The 23,964-nt window shown below is 43.3% G+C and overlaps 1 protein-coding gene across 1 annotated transcript in view; it reads right to left on the reverse strand.

The window, feature by feature from the left end:
- Positions 1–23,964, reverse strand: part of TOP1 (DNA topoisomerase I) — an 83,501-nt gene that overhangs the window by 2,154 nt on the left and 57,383 nt on the right. The window contains exons 10-20 of the mRNA XM_054573753.1: positions 20,363–20,484; positions 19,350–19,472; positions 17,476–17,663; positions 17,061–17,205; positions 8,102–8,245; positions 7,017–7,202; positions 5,915–5,983; positions 5,264–5,378; positions 4,143–4,270; positions 643–737; positions 270–419 (exon numbers count right to left, since the gene is read on the reverse strand). Coding sequence (XP_054429728.1) covers positions 270–419; positions 643–737; positions 4,143–4,270; positions 5,264–5,378; positions 5,915–5,983; positions 7,017–7,202; positions 8,102–8,245; positions 17,061–17,205; positions 17,476–17,663; positions 19,350–19,472; positions 20,363–20,484 — 1,465 coding nt within the window. The remainder of the gene's footprint in view (positions 1–269; positions 420–642; positions 738–4,142; positions 4,271–5,263; positions 5,379–5,914; positions 5,984–7,016; positions 7,203–8,101; positions 8,246–17,060; positions 17,206–17,475; positions 17,664–19,349; positions 19,473–20,362; positions 20,485–23,964) is intronic.

A 23,964-nucleotide genomic window follows, 5' to 3' on the forward strand; every position in this document is an offset into this window, starting at 1 on the left:
ATTTTTCCTTCAATATGGGCAAAGAGTTTCCATTCTTGTTTTAAAGTTCCATAAGGGATGGGGACTGCACCTGCCTTTTTACAACAGACATAAACACACTCAAGGGCAGTGTAACAGCACTGACCACTGAAGGACATCCAGAAGGTTCCAGTACCTTTGAAGCAAGCACATCTGAATCCCGGCAGAGGTTTCCCAGAGGACCGAAGTACGCAGCGCTCTCACAACCCCGCCACCCTTCTCCAGCCAGCAGCAAAGGGCTCGGTGCTTACCAAGCCACTGAGATTCTCGGGTCCAGATAGTTGAGTTTGGAGGTTCCCAAAGCAATTTGCTTATTCTCCTCTCGGTCTGTGGCCTGAACTTCGAGCTTCATCAACTGTTCCTCCAGTCTCTGCACAGCCTTCTTCTTTGATTCTACCACCCTGGGAGAACGGGTATCGTCAAGAACCGGGCCTGGCCTCTGGACAAGCACACTGCACCACCACCCGGCCACTGAGGGCACAGTAACAGCAGAAAGCCCCCAAGAGAGATTTCCAAAGGCTATCACTGAGAAACCCCGGAAGAGTGGAGCCCTGGGGCGCCTGGCTGGGTCTGTGCATGCTTTTCTCTCAGCCACCCCCCGCCTTGCACACCGGCAGCACATACTTCCTGGTCTTGGCATCCTTCATGACCTTGGCATCAGCTTTAGCACTTTTCAGGTCTCTCCGAGCATCTGCTAGCTGCTCCTTCTTGGCATCAATCTGGGTAGGGAAGAACACCAGTCAGTGTTAAGAATAAAAAAAGCCCAGAGAGAAGAAAAGAACTACATTAGAGAAGGTCAAGCCTGGATGTTGTTTCCCCCAGGGAGGCTGCCTCTGTTGGTGGTCTGCCAGGTGAAACACCCAGAGGCAGCCTTGTGAAAGCACACATTAGCATGGTGCCCAGGGACTGCTGAATTCAACTGTTATTCGGCCATTTATGTTCTTTAGTGACCCATCAAGAAATAAGCATTCTATAGACGAGATCCAGGACCCGATTAAGCCACATGCTCAGGGAAAAGAACCCACTGGGACTGGGAATGTGGGTGCTCATCTTTCAGAGACCACTTTGGCTTTGGACACCGGGGGGCTACAGATGACAGCTGTTTATCATATGGAATTCCAAGAATACTGCAGAAGATACTCTTTGTGAAGCTGAGACAGGATCCCTACATCTACTGAGCCCAGCTCACTCTTTGGGTTCTGCCAGCACTCTGGGAAGGCGCTGCCAGCTTCTCAAGAAAAAAAGGATGCTTTGAAGAGCATATCCAAGGGACTAAAACATGGCAATTAAAAGGTCAGCCAGTCTGTTCCAAGCTGATACATGGCATGCCCTGCCTTTGGCATTGTTTTCAAAAGGAGAGGGAGCCGAGATGGGAGGAAATTAGTTTTCCTCAAAAACCGAAACTTGTAAACGTTTTTAGCCGTAGAGCTCTTTTTACAAATGAATCTCATGGAACTGCAGCCTTTCTTGCCTTACAGAGCCCTGGAAGTGCCTCCTGACAACCTGAGACTCTCTGAGCTCCTGCCTGAGGATGGCAGCAAGCAACACCAAAGACCTAGATCCCAAACCCAGGGCAGCGCTGCGGAGTGCAGGGGCACCCCAGACCTGCTCACCTTGCTAACCTGTGGGCCGAAGGAGCCTCTGCAGAGGACACATATGCCTGACTCACACACCCTGGGCTGTTGCTCTCAGCCTAGAATTGTGTTAGAGATACATACACAGCCCCAGATTGGAAATAGAGGCTGCTATTGTGAGACAATCATTAAATGCATTTTGCTATGAATGGCTTACTTCCAACATTTACGTTGTCCAAAGGCAAGCTGAAGGAACCAATTCTATGCACAAAAGCATCACAGACACCACTAGCCAGATTCTTCTTCGGCTAGAAATACAACACACCACAATCTTTTAACCATTTCTGCAAACGCTAAGTTAGCAATCTATGCCAAATTCTCCCAAAGCGTCCAAGACTCCATTGATTCCCTTGGCAAACAGGGGCATGTATTTGCTCTGGAGGCACATGGGAGAAGGCTCCTGGGCTTGGAGGGCTCCTCTGGCAGGCCACCTGGGCTGCCCAGACAGTGGTTCCAGAGTGAGGTCAACACAGGCTCTCCTCATGCTCCAGGGAGGGATCTCCTGAATCAGGTAAACAACACCTGAATATTCATGCCTTCATTTCTGGCTCAGAACACGAGGAGAGGAAACAATACCAGGTGACCGCCACTGAACAGAGTGGCAGCAAACAGGAGCCGCTAGGAAGGGCGGTCTGTACGGTTCTTTGCCTGCCCACCGTACAGACGTGAGAGCTCTATGGACATACGTGCATTTACTGTGGCTGTGTGCAGCCCTTCAGGAAAGCCGGAGGGCACTGTGGGTTGTGTGTATCCTTTGATCCAGACGTACTATTCCTGGGCATTTATCTTGAAGGTATTTCAACAGAATGAAATTTCAACATGTGCCTAAAAATGTGTATGTGGTCTCACTCTATAGCAGATTTTAAACTCCAGTTGTCTAGTACAGAATTCTGTGAACATGTATTAAAAAAGAATCACATCTGTAATTTCATTAACCTCCAGCTGAAATTCTTCATTTCTCCTTCAATTACATGGGCAACAAACTATAGTGATACCAGTATTACCTATGATACTATCAGCAATAGATAATGAAAATATTTTCATATAATTACTGAATATTAAAGTATCATTTATATTCATCACTACCTTGAAATTTATAGGTTATTAGAACCCCCTTAAGATCTTAGTGGAAGCACATCTATTACTATATATATTTTAAAATATATTTGGCAAGTATACTTAAGACAATTGGTTTCCTTTGTAACCCTGTGTGTCTGTTCTGCAATGAATATCTGCAAATTCTCATTTTGGGTTAGTACTGGGTTGCTCAAAATGTTTGTTTAGTTTTTTTTATATCAAAGTTCTAGAAATGAACTTCACTCAAAACAACTCTGTTAGACTGTATTGTGACAGCCTGTCATATCAGCATATGTTAAAAAAAAAAAACCAAACTTAATCCAAATTGGTGAATTTTTGTGCAGCCATTTACAAATTGAAGATGGAAGAAAATACACATTTTTGGCGTAAGATGCTTCATTATTTTAAGAAAGGTAAAAATGCAACTGAAAAAGGAAAACAAGGATTTGTGCAGTGTATAGAGAAGGCGCTATGGCTGGCTGACTGTGTCAAAAGTGGTTTGTGAAGATCCATGGTACTACTGCCATTCTGGCCAAATAATTCTTTGCTGCAGGGCTGTCTCATGCATTAGATGATGTTCCACAGCACCCCTGGCCTCTAGCCACACCCAGAGCCAATAGAAGGAGAGAGCCGACATACTCCAAATACCCAAATCAATAAAGTTATTGGTGACGATGAAAAATGTGTCTTTTATTTTACAGAAAAAATGTCATGGATATTTTTGCCAACCCAATATGTGAGAATGGATTAGTTCTGTTAGCCATTGCTCACACAAAAATGCTCATCATTAAATGGTAAGTGTCTTTGTGGCTTAAAAAGCTCAGTGCCAGGCAGGGCTGGAGGGAGGAAAAGAGGCACATCTATTTGTACATCAGTTTCTCCCTAGTATTCAAGAGAGGTCTGATGAAGAACTATGTAAAATATGATTCCTGTGGAATATGTAAAAATAAAAGTAGTTGTGCTAGAATTGGGGGCAAATGATCATTGTTCCATCGTCTTTTCAACTTGAAACAATCTAATTTGCAAACAGTTTCACTTCTCAGCTGTGGCAAGGATCTGTGAAGACTCTTTATGCCCATTATCCTCTTGTATAATAAGGACAACAATCAGCAATACTTCAGAGAGGGTATATCAAACTCAGCTTTTCAAAACGTCCAACGCAGACCTTCTGTCCACAGAGCGAACACCTGAACAACAGGCACCTGACATTTGGTGTCCGGACCGGGGTTAACTACTACCACAGTTCCCCCTGTCTGGCCTTAGCATGGCCCTTTCTTCCAGCACAGCCTCAGCATTGGCCTCATGTCCCTGCTTGGAAGGCTGGATTTGAAATGCCTCTCCTTTTTGGATGACCAGCCCACAGCAGACACTGTTCTCTTCACTTTACTACCCTACCATCCAGATCCAAGATACCTTAGATTGCAAGTTCATCATGGACTTCTCAAAAGTTTTCGGTGGTGCCCTCTGATGGTTACAAAGAATGGCAACAGCTCGGTTGGCACGGTTATAAGATAGGATCTTCGCTGGGATGTTCTCATCCGCTGTGAAGAAGAAACATGACAGTGAACGAGTCAGTCTGTACAAGAGAGAACACACACAGTACCTTCCTCAGTGCTGCACCCTCATGATTTTACTGCCCCTCGTTCCACTCAGATGATCAATTCAAGTTTCCCCAAGCCACAGGGTCAAAATCTGAGAGTCCACACACTCACATGCTTGCTGCAGTGCCTGCCTCCGCAACCTACCCACCCAACGTAACCCGAAGCAAATAGGGAATTGTGACAGAAAAGGCCTGAGGCGGGGGACAAGACCAAGGGACCATGAGCTTTACATTTTAAAACCCCCCAAATATTATATATTTTTATTTTTTAATATATTTTAAAAAATAAAATAAAAAATATTACTCAAGGAATGTTCTTACTTGTGTCACTCTTTATCTCACCCTAAAATACTGACTTTCCATAGATCCATCTTTGGCCTCTCTGGCTCATATTCTAAAACCATTTGACCTATTTATAGAGGACAGTGGGGATTTAGCAGTAACTGGGCTCCAGGGGAAAAAGCTTGCAGATCCTGGTGATACCTTCTGCAGCTGTTTTTTAGAATACTACCTACTCTTAAGGGGGAAAAAATGACAGAAACCTCAAGGAAAGGATTTGCTCTGGTGTTTTTTAGTAACCATGACAACTGTGCTCTCTCCAATTTAACAGAACATTACAGAACTGTGTCTTCTCTCTGGGAGCTTTTAAATAACGTAAGTATAAAACAGAAAATGCAGGCGTTTTCAAAGCAGACAGAAAGCCCCTGTCAGCACTCCTTAAGTGGAATCTAGAAGCCAGGATAGGAATGGGGAAATAGCACTGATTTTATGTTTACAGAAAACTAAGCCTTTGCTCTCTATTAGAGGTATGCAGGGGAAAAGTTTCAGTCAAAATGTTTGGGAGAAAAAGTGGAACAGATCTAGGACTTAGCTGAACAAGGACAGGGGACTTCATCTGTAGGGTGTGGGCCCTGTGTGGCCAAGTAGTACTTACGGGCTGTGAGTTCTTTCAGCTGCTGCTGTAGCGTGATGGAGGCATTGTATGTACGGAACACCTTCGCCGTCAAGCCCTCCATGAGATCCTGAAGGTGCTTATTTAAAATAGCAGTCTGCATGAGATACAGCAACAAAGGGGATGTCAGGATTTAGATAAAAGCCATACACCCCTGCCCCTTCTGGCAAGCTCTGAGGTGCTCGTACCCCTGCAATCACAACCTTGCCACATTTCTTGCTCTGCGAGAGGGATGTTGGGAAAAGAGGGAAGAGAATCCCAGAACAAAGGGTTGTATGATACCTCCCCAAGAAGTCCTTCAATCTTAAGCAGGCTAGTAAAGCAAATTTGTCCTCTCCTGTTAACATCTTCCCCAATCAGATATCAAGAGCAGGTGTTGGGTCTCCAGCAGAGATGCCTGGCATGCAGCCAAGGAAAGGGAAGGCTCCGCGGGAGTCAGAGCAGGACAACAGCAGGGCCTGTCTCCCTCCGCCTCAGGGCCCGGGGCCCGTGTGTGCAGGGGAAGAAGGATGGATAGGATGCCACAGGGCAGGCAGAAGGGAGAGCCCAAGTCACCCCAGGCAAGGCTCTCCTTGAGGAGCTTGTGAGGCTCTGGCTGGGCTCCTCTCAACCCAGTGCACTTTGTCCACTCACATTAAGTCTATCGAAAAGATCATCCTCAGGCTGTTTGTTCTCCATAAATAACTGTAAGTTCTTAAAAACCTAAAAGAAACAAGCAGAGCGCCTAGTTATTATTTTTAAAACCTATACTTTGGAAATAATTGCAACTTAAAAAAAAAAATCCAAAGTACAAGGAACACCCATATGCTTTACCCAAAGGCACCTACCATTAACACAGGACCTAATTTACCAGTTGTGCAGTGTGCATGTCTGCTCACTCTTTCTCTCTACATATACATGTATGTATTAATTACTTGTCCTGAACCATCAGTGGGTACTTACAGAGGGTAAAGATATTCCCTAGCTACACAAAGTACTTATCAGCTTCATAAATTTACACTGGTACCTACTTTAATCTACTGTCCATATTCCAATTTTGTCAGTTGACCTAATGATGTTCTGTACTCCGTGTCTATGTGGAATCCAACCTAAGCTCAGGCATTGAGTTTGTCTCAGGTCTCTTTAGCTTTATTTCATCAGGAGTATTTCCATAGCCAGCAAAGCCTAAGTACTCAATAAATATCAGACTAAAAGGGTGTACTCTGTAGGTCTCTGGTTCAAGCTCAGTATTTTGGGGGGGACCATAGAGTTGCAATATCCTCTTCAGCTACAAGCTCAGAGATCTAAGGACCAAAGGGCTACCTTTTCACTCACTCAGGAGCTGTGGAGAAGTCAAGCAAAGCTGCAAATGACAAATGTGCAACATGACCAGGGAATATGGAAATGCAGTTAAATCATTACAACAATGTGGTAGATTACATCTTACGTTTGTTGTGAGGGCAAACCTCCACAGCATCCTCTTTTGAATACTGCTATGCGAGATGGCCCTCATTCTCAGGAAGGTAGCGCCAGGGTTGGAGGTGAGGGCAGGGACTAAAAGAGGTACACAGGACACCAAAGAATACCTCCCCCCTCTCTTTCAGGTCATTCTTTCTAATGCCCAGCAAAGCACAGAGCACACAAAAAGCACTCAGTAAATGCTTGTTGGATGGATGGATGGACGGAAGGAAGGAAGGAAGGCGGGAAGGCAGGAAGGAAGGAAGGCAGGAAGGAAAACGAGGCCACATGAACTTACTCTTTTCTCAACAGGGACTTTGTTATAGTATCTGATCGAGTCCTTCCCCAGGAAGTCAAACTCTACCACGTATTCCTGGCCATCCAACTCTGGGTGCAAATTGATGTGCTCCACGCGAAGCGAGCAGCAACCCACAGTGTCCGCCGTCTCTCCTTCCTCCTTCTCATTGCCTGCTCTCAGAGCAAGCTGTCCAGGGAGGAGAGAAGAAAAAAAGATGAACGTAAATGAAGAAACTTGAATCTCATAGGATTGCTAGGAAACCAAAATCAGAAGTCTCCCAATTCTCCTTGGGAACAGAGCATTAGTCTGCAAGGCCTGGGAATTCTGGATTCTGCACTGTTGCTGTTTCCCCTATGAAATGAAGTATGGAGAGTCATGGGGACATTGAACTTCCCCATAAATCCAAGCTTCTCTTTACTGTTTCCTCAAATGGGAATGCAGGAAAGGAAGAACACTTCTGCCCTTTTTTAAAGCAACAACTGAGGGAGCATTTCTAGTCTTGGCAATTAAGACTCAAAAAGCTAGCCTCTTAATTTTGCTTCATTTTTGAGACAAGTCAGATTTGTGCTCAAATATAAGCAGTGCAAAACTGGTAGAAAAACATGGAATCTTCTTCTAAATACCGAGAAGCTGATCTCCAGAGCAATGTCTTTCAAACTGCAGTTGTGATATATTGGACTGTTTAATGAATTTTAAGTGTTATAATCTTTTTTTTTAAACATGAAACAAAAATACCAGAATTCACTGCTCATAGGAAGGGCAAAGCATTGTTTTGTGCAACGTTTGTTTCAGTTACACAAACATAAGTATATTTGTGTATTAGGTTGTGATGTCAAAGCATTTTTGGTGGCTCAGAGAGTTTAAAAATGTCACAGTATCTCCGGCACATTCAGGTTCAGGCAAACCCTCCCTGTGCGGCAGGCTGTATTCGGACAGCGGCAGATGCTGGCTGGCTCTCCCCACGGGACCCAACACTGAGTCCGGGCTGCCCCCACCGCCCCAGCACCTGGCCCGGGGCCCAGACGAGCAAGCGCTCCCTGCGTTCCTGTGAGGCTGAACACGATGTGACAGGAGGGCGCCCTCACCTTGTCAATGAAATACAGAGCCACAGCTCTCTGCCGGACTTTCATCTCTTTGGACTTCCAGTCTTCTCGGTACTGGTTCCGGATCTTGTCCACACACTTCTTCAGCCGCCGAGCGGTCTCATATTTCTGCCAGTCTTTCTCACCCTGCAGAGACCCAACCCCAAAGGCAGACTGCTTAGGGATGGCGGGGTAAAGACAGACTTTAAGTATCCAAATTCAGTGCTCTGAACCAAAGAAGGAACTTGAGCTTAAAGTAAGGTAGAAAAAGAAGAGTACCGAAGAGAAATTTTAGGGCACTGAACCTAGTGAGGAAACATGTGGTCCCACTTCAATGCCAGGCCCAACTGGCTCCTGTCTAATGAAAAAGAAGGCCTCTGGCTTTCAGTCTGCAAAATGTTCATGTTCTTGGGAAAACCCCACATGGCACGTCCCAGAAACTGACTTCTGTCAACACAAAGGGTATAAAGACCCCCTTCATACTGCCAAATCTGTGACTCAGTAGCAGTTTCCTGCTAGACCTGATGCTCGTTAAATTCATGACAACCATTTCCAGTTTGATGGAAGAAACTGTCAAGGAAGCAGAACCAAAGATTACAACATGTAATTACAAAGAACATTATGATTTCTAGGAACAGCCACAATTATTCACCATTTTCTACCTTCTGCGCTTAAAAGTATTCTTGATCAGACTGAGGAAATAATGTTCCTGGAAGCCTTTTCTTTTTAAACATTAGAGCTTTCTGTGGAAAGTTTTAAAATTGAATTCTAAAGCCAATTAAAGGTTTTTAAAAGTGTGAAAAGACTGACTGCAATCAACAGTGATGGAAGATTTCTGCCAGCAAAGACTAACAGTATCAATTCAGAAAGGTTAAGAAGAAAAGAAATATCCAGGACATCTAAGAGGGTTGGTGAATATTACAAGGCCTAAAACAGACTATCTGACATGAATACAGGAGAGAAATTTAAGTACCCATGAATCTCTGCTCTGAATTCCTCCACCCCCCGTCATAAAGAGGGGTAGCGATTCTGCCGGCATGTGCCGGCTCCCCTGTGACACAGAAGATGTGATCCCTGAGGCGTGGGAACTGTGGTTAAGGTGACTATCCTTCTGAGCGCAAAGGGGTGGGAGGTATATGGAGCCAAAAAAACACTTCTACTTCCCCGGAGCATTCCTAAACACTCAGAAATGATGGCGTGCCCGGGTACGCTAAGGGGTCGCCAGCGCTCCCCCACAGCTGGGCGTGGGCTGGTGCTACGTGCTTGTTTGGCTATAAAACAAGAGGTTTGGTAACAACATCTTGTGGGTAGGTGATGTACAATAGGAGTTTGGTGACACAGAAGAAGTATCTATTTCCTGACAAGGGGAAGCTGAAAATTTCTCAGTGATTTTTTTTAAAGTACACTTGACATTTTAGAGTGAATGGGAAAAGGTGTGATACGAGCTGTCCTTAGGTACAAGTCAGCACTACGTCTCCATGACATGACACTTACAGGAGACTGAACACGAAAGGCTTGTCTTCAGCAACACAGTCTGCAGGTCAGAAGTTGGCTCTCTCCCTTTACTCTAAGGCAGCGGTCCCCAACCTTTCTGGCACCAGGGACCAGTTCCGTGGAAGACAATTTTTCCAGGGAAGGAGGAGGAGGATGGTTTCAGGATGATCCAAGCACATTACATTCAGGCTCACCTCCTGCCGTGCGGCCAGCTGCCTAACAGGCCTGGCCCAGGCCTGGCCCAGTCCTGGCCCGCGGCCCGGAGGGCGGGGACCCCTGCTCTAAGGCACACAGGCCCACCAAAGCCTGCCCTCTGACTCTTCAAAGTCCTGTAGGATTTATTGCCTCAGTCCCTTAATCATGTCCCTGAAACAAGGGTTAGAAAACCCAACAAATAATTCATTCACAGAGGATGTCACAAGACCAGCTTTTCTTCATGTGCTGGCTGGGCTCCTGGCACAAGGATCCAGGATTCTCTCAAACAGGACACAGAGAAGAGGTGGGACAGGAGCCACCTTGTCCATAGAGGCGAGCAGGGGAGGGCAGCCTCCAGGAAGCGCCTTTATCCTTGCTGCCTTCAGTTCCCTGAACAGAGCTCAGGGTAAAATGCACTTGAACAGTTTTTTCAGGATACTTCTAGAAAATAAAATATCTGTTTTGGTTTTCCAAGCAAGGTCTTTATCAAAACCACCTCAGTAAAACAAAGTATCCACTGCAGAGGGGCTGCCTTTAACCCCTCTTCCTCTTTCCCTACTCAGTCAGCCCTCTATAATGGACAAGAACCCAATTTGATTAGTTGAACAAAACATTCTTTGGGTTAACTTTTTTTATTTTAAACTAGTGTGCACACTCATTTTCTCTCTCCTTGTAATATAACCGCCTACCCATCAAGCACAGTGGGTCAACGGGGTCAGGGTCTGGATTCAGGACAGCAAAGTGGCAGGTGAGCGAATCCTGTTCTCTAACCCTTTCTCAGAGATTTGTCCTGGGGAACGATGACATTTGCAAATATTCTTAAGTGGTTCACTCTACTTCTCACTTACCTGGTGAACCCTATGTGAGTTTGCCACTGTAGAGAGTACCAAAGAAAAAGTGAATGGCTTTCTGAACTTCAAACATATGTCATTTAAACAAAAGACACAGCAAACTGGCCCTATCTATTTATACCATTTTTGAAAAAAATTTATACCATGTTTAAAGGTAAAATCAACCACCTGTCTGTATGTCCCCATTTTAAAATATATTTATCCTTTTATTATTGATTGTAGAGAATTTATAATCTTTTTATTTAAATCTTTTTTTCAAGATATAAGTGATGTTATTTTCTTCCAATCCTTTCTATTCACCTTTTACTTGAATATTTAAAAGCTTTTATGTTATATATATTTAAGTATACAGTTTAATCAGCTTTGGTCCACTACACCTGCCCATCATGACAGAATAGTTTTTATCATTCTGCTAAATTCCCTCATTTGGCCTTTCCCAGTTAATCACCAAATAAGCAACTACTGATCCTTTAATCTGATTGTTATTGTCACAGATTAGCTTTGCCTAATCTATAATACTATATAAATGGTATCATACAGTACAGAATCTTACGTCTGGTTTCTCAATGTGTTTTTAAGATTCATCTGTGTTGCATTTATCAGTAGTTCACTCCTTTTAATTGCTGGTAATACGGTATACTCTAAGTCTACCCCTAATGTGTTTGATTATACCATAATGTGTTTATCTACTATGTTGATGGACCCCTGGGATGCTTCCAGTTGGACTCTCCTCTAATATGAATCTAAAAGAAACAAATGGAAGGAAGGGCCTAGAGGCTGTGGAAGAAATAATGGCTCAGAGTTTTCTAGAATAAAAATACATTAGTCCTCAGGGCTCTGGTCAAGATAGTGACGTAGGCAGACATGGCTCGCCTCTTCGCAAAACCACATCAAATTTACAACTACAATACAGAACCACCATCACTCAGGAACGTCAGAAATCGAGTTGAATGGAAATCTGACAACTGCGGAATTGAAGAAATCACATCCATCCAGCCCGGTAGGATGGATGAGGAACGGGTTGGCCCCACACCCACGTGGATAGAAATTCAGGACGGATATCTCAGGAGCAAGGAGTCCCAGACCCACACCAGGCCGCCCAGTTCAGGAAGTCAAACGCCAGAAAGATAAGTCCCCACAACTTCTGGCTCCAAAAACCAGCGGGGATCGAGTTGGTAGAGGAGGCTGCTGGAGCCCTAGGCAGTTCCTCTTGGGGAACCCACACAGACTCGCCTACTCAGACTCACTCCCTCTCAGCTCCAGCACTGGGATAGTGGCCTGAAGGGACCAGTGGTATACAGAGGGAGGGACTAAAGTGCCTGGCACCAGGATGAGCAGAGGACATTGCCCCTTTGCTGAGCCCTCCCCACACAGAGCCCTTAGGCTGATGCCACATCTGAGACTCCATCAACCTGGCTAGCACTGTATTACCCACTTTGGAGATACACAGAAGCTATACCCCACCCAACTTACAGGCCCACCCAAGCTGCTTTTCCATAAGAATGGCTGGTCTTGGCTCCTAAATCCTATCAAACAAACAACTGCTGGCTTCCGTGAGCCCTAGTGGCAGCCAGATTAGCTTCCAGCTTGGCTTCACCTGGGAATATCCAAATTCAGCCATCTCAGATTGCTTTGCAGCTCAAGCAGAGTGCCCCCAGGCCAAACAAATGTGGGGACTGACCTTGGCTGGCACCACCTGGGAAACCCCTGGGTCAGCACACCCAGTGGAGAGCTACAGACCACGTCAGAGCACCACCACCCTGCCCCTGCACAGCTGATCCTCCACGGAGGACACAGGTTGGTGATAGGTGGTCACAACCAATCCTTGCAGCTGACTGGCCTGGGTAAATCCCTCCCTGGTTTGGTTGCCAACAGCAACCAAAGCTCAGCTAAAAGGGAAAGGTGTACTCAGCCCACATGAAAGGCACACCTCAGCTTGGGTAATAGGGAAGGCTGTGCCACTGGACCCTACAGGACACCTACTACATTAGGCCACACTACTAAGACATGGAGTCAGAGAAGCTCTGCCTAATACATAGAAACAGACACAGGGAGGCTGCCAAAATGAGGAGACAAAGAAACATGGCCCAAATGAAAGGACAGATTAGAACCCCAGAAAAAGAGCTAAACAAAATGGAGATAAGCAATCTCTCAGATGCAGAGTTCAAAACACTGGTTACAAGGATGCTCAAGGAACTTAATGAGGACCTAAGTAACATAAAAAAGATCCAGTCAGCAACAAAGGATTCACTAATTGAAATAAAGAACAATTTACAAGTAAACAGCATTAGAGTGGATGAAACTGAGAATCAAATCAATGATTTGGAACATAAAGAAGCAAAAAACCACCATGCAGGACAAAAAGAAAAGAGAATCCAAAAAAATGAGGATAGTATAAACAGCCTCCGGGACAACCTTAAGAGGTCCAATATTTGCCTCATAGGGGTGCCAGAAAAAAAGAAAGAGCAAGACATTGAAAATCTATCTGAAAAATAGTGTAGAAATTAATCGAATACTTGTCAACTAAAGAGACAGTTGCAGTTTTATGGATCCATGTGGGTTTGTTTTTTTCCCTAAAAGAAAAAGTAGCCCTGGCCAGGTGGCTCGGTTGGTTAGAGCATCATCCCGTACACAGAAGGGTTATGGGTTTGATTCCCAGTCAGGGCACGTACCTAGCTTGCAGATTTGATCCCTGTTGCTGCATATACGGGAGGCAACCGATTGATGTTTCTCTCTCTAACATCAATAAAAACATGTTCTTGCTTGAGGGTTTAAAAAATAAAATAAAAAGTGTAACTTGAAAGAAATATGAGGTATAAGAACTGGATATAAAGGCTGGAGACTTAGAGGATGTTCCTGTGTCAATATCTTAGATAAAGTCAGTCAGGCCCTGGCCGGGGAGCTCAGTATGTTAGACTGTCATTCCCACACCCCAAGGTTGAGGGTTTGATCCCAGGTCAGAGCACATACAAGTTATCAACCAATGAATGCATAAAAAAGGAGAACTACAAATCACTGTTTCTCCCCCACCCCAAATTCTCCACCCCCCCCAAAAAAATCAGTAACTAAAAGTCAATGTTTCTCTCTCCCCCTTCCTCCCTCTCTAAAAAAAAAAAAAAAAATCAATAAACATAACTTGAGGTAAGTATTAAAAAAAAATCCTGTCTTCATTAGAACTTGAAAAAATTATCTCAAAAATAGTATGAAACAGCAAAGAGGTAAGGATAACCACAACAATGCTGAAGAATGAGATGATGGAAACTTGCTCCACTCAATAGTAAAATTTGACAAAGCTACAGTACTTAAGACAGTATGCTAGTAATGAAGAAATAAATGAAATAAATAGGACAGAACTCAGAAATAGGCATATATATAGAAGTTTGATATATGGGGGCTACAATACAACTAAATACTTGTGCGACAACTGGTTATTCATCTGAAAAAAATACTAGATCTCAGGCCTGGCTGGTGTGGCTCAGTGAACTGAGTACAGGCCTGTGAACCAAAGGGTCGCTGGTTTGAATCCCAGTCAGGGCACTTGCCTGGGTTGTAGGCCAGGTCCCCAGTTGGGGGGCGTGCAAGAGGCAACCACACATTGATGTTTCTCTTTCTCCCTCCCTTCCCCTCTCGCTAGAAATAAATAAAATCTTAAAAAAAAAAAAAATTAGATCTCAACCATATACTTATACATGAAAATACATTAAAAAGCAAAACTTTAGAAATGTTGGCAAGATTGTGGAAAAGGAACTTGTATGCCCTTCTGTGGGGGTGGTGGTCACATAACCTGGTATACAGTGGTATACAGAGAGGCACTGAAGTGTCTGGCACTGGGACAAGCAGAAGCCATTGTCCCTTTGCCAAGACCTTCCCCCAGAGTCAGTGGGCTGGTGCCATATCTGAGACTCCATCCACCTGGCTAGATTTGGAAATGTGAAGATTCTTTGAGGGAAATTTTCACCCATATACAAAAGGAAAATGTGTTTATTTCAGCACTGTTAATAATAGCGAAAGATTATAAACAACCCTAACTGTCTGACAAGTGGACAGTTTTTTATTTAACAGGATACATGGTGTAGGAAACAAAGAATGGATAAATTAGAATGTATGTCAAGACAACAAAACCTCAAAACCAAAGTTGGGTGAAATAAAGTTTCAGAATGATCTTAATGTCTTAATGACATACTTATTTTAAAATTAAACCTTAAAAACAATACTACATATTGTTTATGCACACATATACTGCAAAAATAAAAAATACATTCAAGAATGAAAACATTAAATTCATTACAGTAATCTCCAGGGAAGGAGATAAATGTTACACAGGGGGTTCCGGCTGTTTATCTGGATACCTTTTTATGAAATGAAGGAGTTGAGCAGGACATGATGTTAAGATTTGACATGTCCAGACGGTGGGCATGAATGTTCATTATATTATCTCTTTTTGTATATTTGAAATATTTTATTGAAAATAAAACACATAATGCTTGTATCTTTCTATTTTATCTAAAAAAAAGACTGCTTCTCTTGCTGGTTATGCAGTTAAAAAACTATTCAAAGCACAGTCAAACCCAGACCCCTGAAGATCTCACTGTTCTGGTGACTAGGAAACGCCAAGGGACTGATAGAAAGCTGAAGGACTCACATTTCTTTTTCCCCTCAACAGTACCACCTGCCAAGCCTTTAACTATCTTTTTGATGCTTAGGGTCCCAACCCAGCTGAGTGGAGTCAGCCGCTCTGTTCTGGATGTAAGGTTCTAGGCAGGGCCAATGGCTGGGTAACTTCAAGGTTCACAACTGCTAACCATCATCCAGAAACCTGCACAAATCCCTGTGGTGCCTAGAAGTCACGTGGATACTGTCTGCAATAAATTGGCTGGCTCTGTGCCCTTGAGATACTCCACTTGGCTTTTCTAACAAGGACTGCAATGCTCAGAGACGTTCCCACAATCGCTCTAAGAGTAAGAGTAGACAGTGTACGTCTATTTGGAATCTGTTCGCCTCTCCTCTCTCCATCCCCACTGCCACCATCTCGTTTCAGGCCACCACCACTTCTTGCCTGGAATACTACAAGAGCCTCCTCCTGGTCTCCCTGCTTCTTGTTTGTGTCTAATCCAGTCTCTGCAGAGCAGCAGTCAGAATGATCAATTATGTCACACATTTCTAAAACAAATCTGCTATTATTTGCCCTCTTTCAAACCTAGTAGCCTTCTATTGGATTTAGAATAATATAAAAAATTTTAAGAAAATGTCTGAAAATCAGGCCTGAATTCTTTCTCTATCCTCCCCTGAATTCCCTTCATGAAGTTGTTTCTGATCTCTTAACTCCTGGGAATAACTGATTTCTTTATCTAAAGCATTTAGCATTTACGTTTCTTCTAATACAACCCAATTCTTACCTTGTGGTATTTCAGAGGGGAATACACCATGTTTTTTACATGGGTACCGTATGTTCACCCATGAGGGTTCTCTTTCTGATTCTCTACTCTAAACTAGAAAAAATGACACTTTTGAATTGAAGAAAACAGAGATGGGTTGTTTTCATTAGAACACAGGACTATAAGCTAGAAACAGTACAGTTTAGTCTAAGTTTAATCTTTCCTATTTTAATGAATTTTTAATAACTTAAAAGAGTCATTAAGAAGGTTAAGAAGGTCTTCAGTCCCAGTCCCTTGCACGTAAACAGTGACAGTCGTTATAGAACTAACTCCTTGACTGTTTCCTTGCAGAGCTTGTCTTTTAGGCTGCTGTTCACATTTCCACAGTGTACCTGAGGGAGGAAGTTCGTGGGACTCTCCGAAGCAGGGTATGCCTACATGGCTAACAGGAACTGACTTCCCTTCCAAAAGTTTTCTCCTTTCAATAGCAGCACTGACAAGTAACAACACATGGGTATACAGCAGTTCATGACATGCTTTCCGCCTGCACTGCCCCATTTGGTCCTGGTGGAATCTACCCAGATGAAACCTTGGAAATGAAGAGTATGTAAGATTTTACAGCCTCTTTCTAGAGTCACAGCAATTACATTCCCTTCCTCAGAGCCAGGAAAGGTAAGGAAGAGGAAATATATATTTATTTACCAAATTCTTCATCCCATTCTGACAACTGGATAATAAGCAATGTGAAGGCAGAGACTGCATCTATCTTGTTTACCAACACAATTCCTAGCATCATGCATATACTATGCCAGGGGCATACTGCAATTTCAGCAAATTTTTGTGAATGAGTAAGACTACAGGGACATGCAGAAAACAGATACATCCTAGGGAGACCACCAGATAATGCTGACCATGAAAGTACTTGCCTTCTTTTTGTGGGGAGGGTTTTTGATTTGTCAAAGTGACTCTAGAGGCCAAGGACATTACACTTCAATAATAAGAGACTAAGAGCCCCACTAACCAGAGCAGGTCTGAGTCACCCCTTACCTTGATTCGTGAGCTAGGGTTCAACATGATGTATTTAATGGAGCCTTGGATGTTCTCTGTCCAGGAGACCAGCCAAGTGACCTTGTTATCATGTCGGACTTCTTTCCACTTATGTCCTGGAGGAGGAGAGGGAATCTTGGAATCTCTGTGGGAATAACCGAACAGGAGGGCAGTGAAATGAGGAGAGGTGAGGAATAATTTCACCTTTAATGACCTGATGTGGATAAATCTGCTGAGCTTCTATGTCCCAGTTTCCTCCTCACCCGTCAACGCAAGGGAAACAACCTGGAGATCTACACTTGGAAGTCCTGTGCTGCCCCTAATCAGCTCTCAGCAACATGGAAAGTGTGCCCAACTGCTAAGGACAAAGGAAGCCCCTGCTTCGTTTCTGGCCCAAAGGGTGAACTGGGCTCACTTGCTGCAGTTGATGATGATGTCCTCGGGCATAATCCGTCTCTTCAGCATGCCCATCTTGGGGTGGTTGCCACGGCCACGGAAAAGCCCGGGTGGTTCTATCTTGAAGTTGGCGATCCTCTCTCTGTGGTTATCCATAATACAGAAGCCATATTCTTTTAGTAATTTTTCATTCTCCTCTTTGATTTTCTGGAAGACAGCAAGGAAGTACTCAAAATGGGTTCAAATGGCTGTTCTCAATTCATAGTCTTATCTTTGTGTGAGAACAGGTCAAGGTCAAGAAAAGTCTAAAAATTACTAAGAAATGAATTCAGGTAAGGGAAAACCTCTAATAGAGTTTTCAAACTTAAATGCAATTACAAGTCCCCTAGAGACCTATCTATAAGGATTTCCTTCAGCTATATTTTCAAAACTGATTCTCTCATCTCTAAGGATGTATGTTTAGGAATATTTTACCTAGATATTTTAAATGTAACTTTAAAACTTTACACTGTTTTCTTTGAGCAGTGTCAACATGGGGGACAGAGAAGAGCCCCCCTGACAGGCCTCCTAAGCAGCACCTCCACTCTCTCCAAGGGTCCCAGAGACGTTCAGTTGAACAGCATTTCACGCTGGTTCTCAAGATCAAACACACCTCTTTCGGAGCCTTTCTGAGACACAGAATTAGTTACTCTGTGACCCTTGCTTCCAAAAGGCGAGGGAAAGGATCTGAAGCCTCCTGATCCTCTGCTGCCTCTTCATTCACTATTATACTTAGCAATTCAATTTAACTAAGTTCTGCTGCCCTGTGGGTGGAACCAGATTCCGAACTAGCTGGCAGCAGGTGTCCTCTGCAGGAGCTCTGACGGGGTGATGCTTATGAAACCTCCCCATCTTTGAATCAACAGTCTAAGAACAAAACACCAAAGTGGTTTTTAACTTTAGAAACACCACTGAAATGAGCAATAAACCAAATTTCACTCATCTGGAATACTGGGGAGACGACTAAGCCGGCACTGAAAAGTCTGATGCAGTTATCATTCTAACAATAACTCATCATTTTAAAACTAAAGGTCAGACACCATCAAACAATGAGTTACAGAAATACAATGGCCTAAATTTTAGAAACATGCAAATCTTTTAAAATATCCAAACTACAGGGCTTTGAAGTGCAAATAATTTCTTAAATTCCTAACTTCTGGACCTCCAAGTTGAAAAAAAATGAAACTCCAGCTTGCATTCCTCTAGATCAGGGTTTGGTCATCTTTTTCTGGATAGAAAATACTTTAGCCTTGAGGGCCATAAGGTCTCTGTTGCAACTACTCCTCTCTGCCACATGAGCGCATCCATAGATAACATGTAAATAAGTAGAGGTAGTTGTGTTCCAATAAAACCTTTTTACAAAGATAGGCAGCCTACTGATGTCCTAAAAGAAAATGACATCCCTGCTCGATACTGAAAGGATCCTCCAGGAAAAGCGTCAATCAAGGCTGAACGATGGATATAAATGAGTGTGGCCAGATTCCAGCGTAAAATAGATCAAAGAACATGGAGGTACATGACCAACAGTTTTATCTGTCACACCTCTCTAATATCCAGAGCCACTGTGGGGCAGATCTGTCCATCCTTAAAGCTGTATTATTGGACCCACTGGTTTTTGGGACAGGAGCAGCAGAGTTCTCATACTGAGACATTAAACACATTAAACAAAGTGTTCATTTTGAGTCTACATAAAACCCTGAAGAAAATTTAGACTCCATAAGGTTGAGAATCCTAAATCTTTAGTACAGAGTCATGTGGTGAGTAAGAAAGTCAAAGCCGTCTTATAAGAACAAGAAGAAAACTGGATGAACTACTCAATATTCCAAACTCCTACAAAGGCTTAAGAAATAGTACCAGTTTCTCTTCCTTGCTCATCTGCTTCCGAGCTTCAGACTGGGCTTTGAAATACTGGCTCATCTGGGTAAAATCACATTTGCTTAGGCTGGTGATAGTATTCTTTTCTTCATTAGTCATTTCCTAGTCAAAAGAAAAGAGGGAGATAAATGAAGAAGGTAAATATACTAATAAGCCCTCAGGCTTCCTTGCAATTATAGCAAACCACCCATTTTTTTGTCGAAGGCGTTAAATAGGTAAGTCAATCTAAATCAGTGAGTTTTGAAAAAAAGAAATATAATCACTTCCTTTTGTTATAAAATATGTATTTGATATAAAAATGTTTAAAATGAGTTATCACTGAAAAAGGTAACTCCTATATAGTGCCTTGAATTCTTTGGCACATCACCACAATCCCCTAGGGATATGAATACCACAGCTGGAGAAACATGGAAATATCATTTATTTTAGTAATGAGAGAAATATTCCCATACTCAGTCTCTCTCAGAAACATTCCTTTCATTTACTAAATCTCGTTTCCAGAACTATTCAGAATGTAAACTTCAGCTCAGCCTCCGTCTACATTCTCGACACTGAGAATAACAAGGTTGTTTAAAATCACCTAGGCAGATAGAGGACACGCGGTTTTAAGAGCAGAAAGTACCTAAAGCAAATACGCAAGAATCAAGAGGGACCAGGACCTCACAGTGACATCCCTGCAACAGCAGACAGAGCAAGCCCTGCAGGGACGAACTTGTCCCTCGCTTGACTGGAGCTGAGGTTTTCAGTTCGGCCTGATCTAACAAACGCCCTCCTGCAGCCGTATGACGGGGGAAGGAAAGAAATGTAAGCATTCCCACTGGATAGGAACCCTGTGTAATATAGTAAGTGAGCAGGAAAAAATTAACCTTTAACATAATACAATTCATAAGCTCTAATTTTATATTTGGGGATTTGTTGTATGTAAAGTTATAGTTTATTACTTAGTAATTGATTGATATTTCTGCAAGGTGCTAGAAGATTAATACATATACCTTTCTCCAGTCTTTAAAGAAATTTTTCCTAAATATTTCCTTAGTAGTATATTCATGATCGAGCATTTTTGCAAAGAATGTAGCTACTTCTTCCGCTTTGGGGCTCAGCTTCATGACTTTACCTAGGAAAAAAAAAAAAGTGGTTCCAAAAAAAAAAATAAGGTACAGTATTCATGTTCTGAGTATAAGCACTGAGCTCTGGAGAAATCAGCTTTAATAATGGTTTACCTTCTCAAGGTATACAAAGGTCTGGTGACACACGGTAACAACAACAATGAAGACAATATTCTGATTTATATCTACTTATACATGTTCCTTCTCTTTAGCAGATATTTACCTGGGTCATTCTCTGGAGACTATGTCAGTAAATTGTTCCCAGGTGCCTGCTCAGGACAGGGATGACCTGGGGGAGGCCCAGTCACTCTTCCTTTTCCTTTCAGCAAGCAGGGTCCTTTACACCTCTTCAATGGTTTTTAAAAATCAAATCCTCAGAGGGACTCCTGCCACTGCTAAGCTAAGCAGCTTCTGTTCAGGAAGGGGAGGAAAGGATAGGGCAGGGAGTGGAAGAAAGGAATTGTGGGGAAAAGAAATAGGCATCTTTCTTCTTTAAAGTTAGGTGGGTGGAGTATGAATAAAAAAAATATATCCATAGCAGGCAAGCCCAGATATCCCATATGAAAAAATCTAAGAAAGACTTCCCTGTACAACCTTGCTACTCAAAGCGTGGCTCACAGACCAACAGTGTCGACATCAAGTGGAAGTTTAGTTTGGTAGAAATGCAAAATCTCAGGCCCCACCCCAGACCTGCTGAATCAGTAGGTGCATTTTAACGAGCCCCGAGTGGCTTGTGTGCGCCCTGGGAGTTTGAGACGCACTGCCCTGGAACACAGGCACTGTGAGGCTGCCTCATTCAGGGAATCTGCACTTTTCTAGAACACAAGGAATGACTGGGTCCTCGGCACGGTGCCTGCGTTTGGTAAAAACCCTTCTAAAGGAATCCTGATGCTACACAGCATTAAGTAAATCTGAATGGAACCTTGGGGTTTTGTACTTGAGAGTTTAATCTACTTTTCAAATAGAGTACTTTTAACAGTACTCTTAGGGCCCATTCCTATTTATTTCTTGAAAACCCAACTTTACAATACCATCCATGGCATAATAATTTGGCTATATTAAAATTAGGTTAAATAATATACTACTACCTTGTTACTACATAGGTACTAATAATTCATCAAGGATTTTCACATTTATTATAGAAAACTAAAACTTAACCCGAAATCCAGGCATTTCAAAGCTCAGAAGACATCTCATCCCATGGTTGGGAGGTTATCATCCCTGATGGTAGGGTTGAAGGGAATTGTAGCACAAAATGGAAACTGCCCTGGTGCACAGAAAGAACCGCTTGGAATTTACATAACTTAAGAGGCCAACAGGTGGCGCTGCTTGCAACCTCCTAAGCTCCAGCCTTTGGAAGATGACACCCGGGAGGGGGAGGAGCTGCTGGCTTTCCAGGGTTTTCTGCACGTCTGCAGAACTCCCCCAGTCAGGTCTGAACCACAGTTACCAGTAAGGTTTTAACATGTTTCCAATATAAAGGAAACCATTAAATCACTAAGAATGAAATAAATTAAATAAAATACATGGCGAGAAAGAATGTGAACTGTTCTCTGGTCTGCTTGTTATTTTCTTTTAAATGGAGACTCATTGGGCAATTTTACTGAATTCTGTCCCAATAGAGGAAGCAATTTTGACACCTCCTGTTTTAGATGAGCCGTCAAAATGACAGCTCCCAGCAGCAGGTGGTGGGAAGATGCTGGAAGGTTCCTGGCGATGGTAATGCTCTGTGCAAAAGGCTGACCTCCCGCGGGAAGAAAATGCTGAGTCAAAGCTGAAAACTGGAGGTTCTAAGAGGCAAGCCATGACCTCAGCCAGCCCGTGCCCCACCTCCTTGGCTGGTCCTAAAGGAGTCTGAGGATTCCCTTCCCTAGAGAGGAGGCAGGACTTACAGAACCAATAGGAACTAGTAAGCAAATGCGACTTCTTGACTTACTGCAGAGTGGGAGCTTACATAAGCAAAGGAAATGGATTCCAGAGAAAAGACCGAGAAAACACTACAGCCCGGGAGCTGGAGCTCCTGTCCTGTGACAGAGGACTGCTGGGGCCAGGCGACCAGTTCAGGCAGTGGCTTCCCATCTGGAGAAGAGAAGCCCAAAGACTAGGGAATCTAGTTTCCCCTCAAGTCACTTTGAATCTCAAAAGTGAGACTCCACCTGTTGACCTTTCTAAAGCTCTTGGTAAATCCAAATTAGGGCTACAAAATAACTATTTTATGATTGTCTTCTTCAAGGTCCTAGGCTCTTTCTTTTCTTTGGAGTTTTGGCTTTGGGTCACACTTAAGAGTCTCCAGGAATGACCCACTGTGAGGGCTGACAGGACTTTGTCCTGTGGTCCCTGGTGAAGACAGGTCAGAATGTTCTTTGGTGCCAGCATTCGTCACTGAGGCTATGCAGTCTGCTAGACTAGTCCATGAGATCAAGGACTAATCAAGACTGACCACTGCTGGGTCTTGGTATCTGAACACAGACGCACTGAATGAACATAGTTTTAAAAAACAACTTTCAGTTTGCCAAGCCACCTACTTGTAAGACCCAAACGTTCAGTATAAACTGCTACCTTGACTTACAAGCACCCAGGACCCTGAGGCCACTGCTGGCGGAGAGAAGTGCACGGGGCTCGGCGTATTCACCACTGATGCTTTTGGCTATTCTCCTGCTGAGCATTTCTCACAGTTTGGTCAGCAGACCAGTTGCTTCAGAAGCACCCAATACCACTCCACACCTATTAAATGCGCCCAGATCCACCTGGGGTTAAGCACATAGGAGTTTGCGGAATAATGCTCTAGACACTTCTAGACAGAAATCTTGGAATAAGGGAAATCGGTTGAGCATTACTATCTGCATTCTGCTACACTGCCAACAGGAGGAGTGTCAAAGACTACTCTCAAACTCTTCAACCCAAGGTCAGAAATACCTGTGAGAGTTAATGGACAATTCTAAGGTTTCTGTGAGAACTAGGCAGGGCATGTCTTCAAAGCAGTGCATCAGACTAGACTGCACACACAGTAAAGGCATAGTGTTCTACGATGTGGAGTGTGTGACAGACACCTACCAGCCCTCCCCTGAGGTTGGTGGCAATCCTCAACCAAATACGAGGACCATTTCTAGTGATGAACAGCTTGTGAGCACATGATATTGCTAAAATAAAACATCAGTGTTCCATTAAGGCTGTACTAATAACTCTTGCAAAAAGTAGCTCCTTAGAAATAAAGTTCAGATAAAAGCAGTTAGCCTGTGGACCCAGTGCTGTGCGTTATGTAAAGGAACTGTTTTGGGCTCATGAAGATAAGACATTAACAGCCCCTTTCTTATTGGCACCTTTTCAGCATGAAATGGGTCTTTGAGAGTTAAGTAAATACCTAATGACCCTTCCCCAAAACCATATGAAGACAATAAAACAAAATGAAACAAACAAAATGGATTATACAGCACGGAGTCCATCCTCACTTTCTATTCCTAATATAGAACCAGACTCTTTTCTTGGCC

Source organism: Pteronotus mesoamericanus, unplaced genomic scaffold (assembly GCF_021234165.1).
Source record: "Pteronotus mesoamericanus isolate MK-2021 breed Mesoamerican mustached bat unplaced genomic scaffold, CSHL_Meso_final contig_25, whole genome shotgun sequence".
Classification (NCBI taxonomy): domain Eukaryota; kingdom Metazoa; phylum Chordata; class Mammalia; order Chiroptera; family Mormoopidae; genus Pteronotus; species Pteronotus mesoamericanus.